Consider the following 4,276-nt stretch of genomic DNA (forward strand, 5'->3'; position numbering starts at 1 on the left):
CAATTAACCTTCGTGTTCAAGGTTCTGTGTTAAGCTGACAGGTTGATTTTCTGGTGCATTCGATCGACTTGGGGAATATATGTTACTCCCACTGGATGCCAGGCCTTTGGTGAAGCTGGGCAATGGTTTCGAAGCGGAGGTTCCAGATCAGTAGAATTAGCGTCTCCTGTCAGCTTGTTAGATATGCAAATTCTCGGGTCACATCCCAGACGTCCTAAAACTGAAGCTCCGGGGTGTCCATCAGTCTGTATTTTAAGCCCTCGGGGAGATGTTCGCTAGAGTTTGAGAACCACCGTGATAGACACACTCGGAGGACAGCACAATCCTGGGTAGGAGGCCCCCACCTCGACCCTTGGTAGGAACTAACAGGGCTCCTGCAACCGGACGAGGCGGGAGATTGGGAAGGGAGATGATGAGGGGCGTCCATCGAGTCGAAAGCCGGGACTTGGGGCCTTGTTCTGCTCCTGTACCCCGATTTTACTTACATTACCCAGGGCCTCGAGGGTGACTGACGGAGATTATCCGCCTACCCTCCCCTGACCCCGCCAGCACCGACCCCTCCGGGCTGCCACCCTACGGCGAGAAAAGACGAGTCAAGGGAGAGTGTGCTAGAGACCGGGAAGGACAGGGCTAGACAACGAGGGTTCTAGCCAGACAGATCGGCGGCCCGCTAAACCCTTCCCTGCCCAAGCCACCCCGTGCTGGGGGGCGCACACCCTGCTGGGAATTGAGGTCCCGGAAGCCCACCCTTTCCAGGCTTTCCGGACTGTCTTGCCTCGAGAAAACCACAAGTCCCAGAGTGCTTGGCGAGGGCGGGTCACGTGGGAGGGGCGGCGGGCGCGGCTAAATAGTCTCCGTCGGCCATTTTGTGGGAGAAGCCGCAGCGCCGCCTCTTCTTTCGCGTCTTCGCATCCGTTGCCGCCGCCTCTTCCTCCGCCTCCTCCTTCGCCTCTTCCTGCCTCCTCCCGGCTTCCGCCGCCGCCGCCGCCGCTCAAGCCGCATCCCAGCCCCGGGGCCAAGCGTCTCCGTATTTGTTTCCGTTTTTTCGCCACTACAGCCTCCTGACACGGTGATCCGGGCGGGCCCCGCAGGAATTTTATCCCCACACCGGCCTCACACTAGTATCGCATGTCCACTATCCAGAACCTCCAATCTTTCGGTAAGAGCGGGTCGCCCCGCCGCCTCCTCCCGCCCACCGCGTCCTCCGCGCGCCTCTCGGCTGTCCAGCCGCCGCTGCCAGCCCCCGGCGGGGCCGCTCTTCCGCCCCCTGCCTCGCAGGGCCCCCGGTCGCCCTCCCCGCACCCCGAGTGGGGCTTTGTCTCGGCGCCCAGAAGATGGCGACTGGGCCCCTGGCGACCCCCTCCCTGAAGACGGCCCCCGGAGCCCCGGCCGCGGACCCTGTGCCGCCCCCCCTGCCCGCTCCCAGACCGGCCTGCGCCTCGCTTCTGCCTCCTGCCGCCTCTGCGGCCCTGGGCCGCCCCCAGACCTGCCCTGCTGCTGGCCAGGGAGACGCCGGCCCGGGCCGGGGTATCGGCGTCCATTAGCGGTCGGGGCTGTTCTGTGAGCGGCTCTCGGGGGCATTTAGTAGAAGATGCGGCGGATCAGGCCTCTGATCTGTTATAGGGTAGTGGTCCAGTTCTTTACGTGTAGTACTGTGTATTGAGATATGTGCATCTTTTTCCCAGGCAGTTACTGTTAAATGATTAGGAGGTTATCTGTGAATCTTTCTGTTGTCATCAGAATGTAATCGAGATGACGCACATTTTTTATAGTGGCTATAAAATTAAGGTCTTAAAATCTAAGGATTATGTTCAACGATAATATTATCTATCTGTAAGCGTTTTTCTCTTCCGGTATTGGTGGGCATACCTGTTTAAAGTCTCATTTTGTGAGAGTACCTTAGCGGTTTCATCAATAACCTAAGCTTATGACTGCCCCCCCCCCCCCATCCCCACCTGCAGAAAAAAAGCAGAGGCACTAGAACCTTCTTTGCTGAGTGTCTAGATTGTAGCGAACCATATATCTGGAAATTACTAACTAAAAGATATTTTCCTGCTTTGGATTTTTTTGTATTCCCTTTGCAGACCCCTTTGCTGATGCAACTAAGGGTGACGACTTACTCCCGGCAGGGACTGAGGATTACATTCATATAAGAATCCAGCAACGGAACGGCAGGAAGACACTGACTACTGTTCAGGGCATTGCGGATGATTATGACAAAAAGAAACTTGTGAAAGCTTTCAAAAAGGTAAAGGTGTTAGGAAGAAGAGATTAAAATGTAGTTATTGAAGCACACCTCTAAGTAGGATTATGGTCCACACCTTACTTGACTGTCAGTGTGTGTGAAGATGATTTGACCCAAGGAAACTATGTTCATACTTTTAATTAACATCTAGGTAATCTTAGGGTGAAAATAAAATATCATTGTTATTTGATTCAGTTATGTTGAATCTACTTCTTCAGAAATTTGCCTGTAATGGTACTGTGATTGAACATCCGGAATACGGAGAGGTTATTCAGCTTCAAGGTGACCAAAGGAAAAACATTTGCCAGTTTCTCTTGGAGGTGAGTGATTGGGTGCTTTATGTACAGCCTTGAGATTGCTTCTGACATTGTACTTAAGGGTGACATGAATTATAACTTTATCCTCTTTAGTAAGAAGTCATGTGGATGAAGCACATTAATTGTACTTATTTTGAAGACAGGAGTACCAGTTTATTTTGTCATTAGAATGACCTGATTATTCCTGGGTCCACTGAGGATGTTTTGCGGCATGTCATGATATTCAAATGTGTGTTGAATTTTTATTAACAGTTCATGCCACAAATAATAGTGTTGCATTGACCTGTTAACAGTGATACTTTTTAATGACTGCTCTGTTTTCTTAGGAATGAATTTATATGTAGTGATTCTGCTAAATTTTATTTTGTAGGTTGGCATTGTCAAGGAGGAACAGCTTAAGGTTCATGGATTCTAAAATGAACCTAAATACGTGGAGGATTTCTTGAATAATTTTGTTCTCTGACCTAGTTTGGCTGCCTTGTGAAATGATTCTCTGCAGTAAATGGACTTTTCATTTATTTAATCATTCAAACTTCCATTCACACCTGCATGATTACAGAAAACATGGGGTATGTAGGCTAGTAACACATAAGAAAATTGCAGTAAGATGGTAATGAAACCCCGTATTCATCTTAACATGTTTCCAATGGAAAAGATTTTGTTTTGAGTGTTTATTTGTTTATTGTTCAGTTTATTACTTTTCACTTGATTAAATTTTTTTTTGTTGTATTAAACCATGTATGTTGCAGCTTAACAATAAAAAAAAATATCTATGAGTGCTTTTGTGATCAGTTAGGCTCCCAAATCTAAGCAGGTAATGTACACCTATAGTTTGTCTTTCATAACTGGCGTTCTCATTTTGTTTATTCTTTCTGATTAATTTCAGATGCTGTTAAAGCTAGAGGAGAACCTTTGTTATATGTAATTTTTGTTCTTTACTCACTGACTTAAAAATAAGAGTAGAAAAAACATAAACTCAGTCAAAACCAAGAATTTATCAGAAAGTACTGTTAAATTGTTGAGAAGAAAATGACATAGTTTAAACTTAAGTATTAGCACATAGAATTCTTTTGGTTCTTTTATTGGTTATATTATTGGGATGCCAACATAAGTCTGTCTCTAAGTGCCAGACAAAGTAGGTTCCTGACATAAATTTAGTCAGAGGTGCTGCCTTGCAAATGTGGGTGGGTGGGTGGCTGGTACTACTGTTCTACAGATGGAAGAAAGACATTGCTTGGGGTTGGGCTTAACTTCCCTGGAGTGCTAGAAAGTGACAGTTGGGGTGCCAGCCAGGGGCTTCCAACCAGAGAAGTCATATTCTTTCACTAAATCCTGGTTTGTATTTGTTTCACCAGAAGTAAGAACCACAGGTAATAGTGCATGGGGACTGGGAGTAGTGTGAGAAATAAGAGAATTAACGGTTCTTAGGAGATTGCTGCTGCTTATCCTCTTTGATTTCCAGACTTCTGCTTTTTTATTGAGCCATCGTCATTTGCTTAGTTATACAAGGCTTCCTTTGTGGCTCAGATGGTAAAGAATCTGCCTGCAAGGCAGGAGACCTGGGTTCACTCCCTGGGTTGGGAAGATGCCCTGGAGAAGGGAATGGATACCTACTCCAGTATTCTTGCCTGGAGAATTCCACAGACAGACGGCCTGGCAGGCAGTCCAGAGAGTCGCAAAGAGTTCGAAGGACTAAGCAACTAACACTTTGACA

The 4,276-nt window shown here is 47.6% G+C and overlaps 1 protein-coding gene across 1 annotated transcript; it reads left to right on the top strand.

The window, feature by feature from the left end:
- The first annotated feature begins 868 nt into the window (after positions 1 to 868).
- Positions 869 to 3,335, top strand: EIF1B (eukaryotic translation initiation factor 1B). Its single transcript, NM_001037598.2, has 4 exons — positions 869 to 1,159; positions 2,085 to 2,248; positions 2,464 to 2,565; positions 2,933 to 3,335. Exons 1-4 carry the CDS (start codon positions 1,129 to 1,131, stop codon positions 2,975 to 2,977), a joined length of 342 nt encoding a protein of 113 aa, NP_001032687.1. The 5' UTR covers positions 869 to 1,128; the 3' UTR covers positions 2,978 to 3,335.
- The last annotated feature ends 941 nt before the right edge of the window (positions 3,336 to 4,276 follow it).

Source organism: Bos taurus, chromosome 22, assembly GCF_002263795.3.
Source record: "Bos taurus isolate L1 Dominette 01449 registration number 42190680 breed Hereford chromosome 22, ARS-UCD2.0, whole genome shotgun sequence".
In the NCBI taxonomy this organism is placed as follows: domain Eukaryota; kingdom Metazoa; phylum Chordata; class Mammalia; order Artiodactyla; family Bovidae; genus Bos; species Bos taurus.

Excerpts from the sequence above, each read along its gene's own strand:
- EIF1B (NM_001037598.2), top strand. The coding sequence starts at position 1,129 with ATGTCCACTATCCAGAACCTCCAATCTTTCG. Across the intron at positions 1,160-2,084 it reads CCAGAACCTCCAATCTTTCG|ACCCCTTTGCTGATGCAACT; the intron begins GTAAGAGCGGGT and ends TTCCCTTTGCAG. Across the intron at positions 2,566-2,932 it reads TTTGCCAGTTTCTCTTGGAG|GTTGGCATTGTCAAGGAGGA; the intron begins GTGAGTGATTGG and ends TTTATTTTGTAG.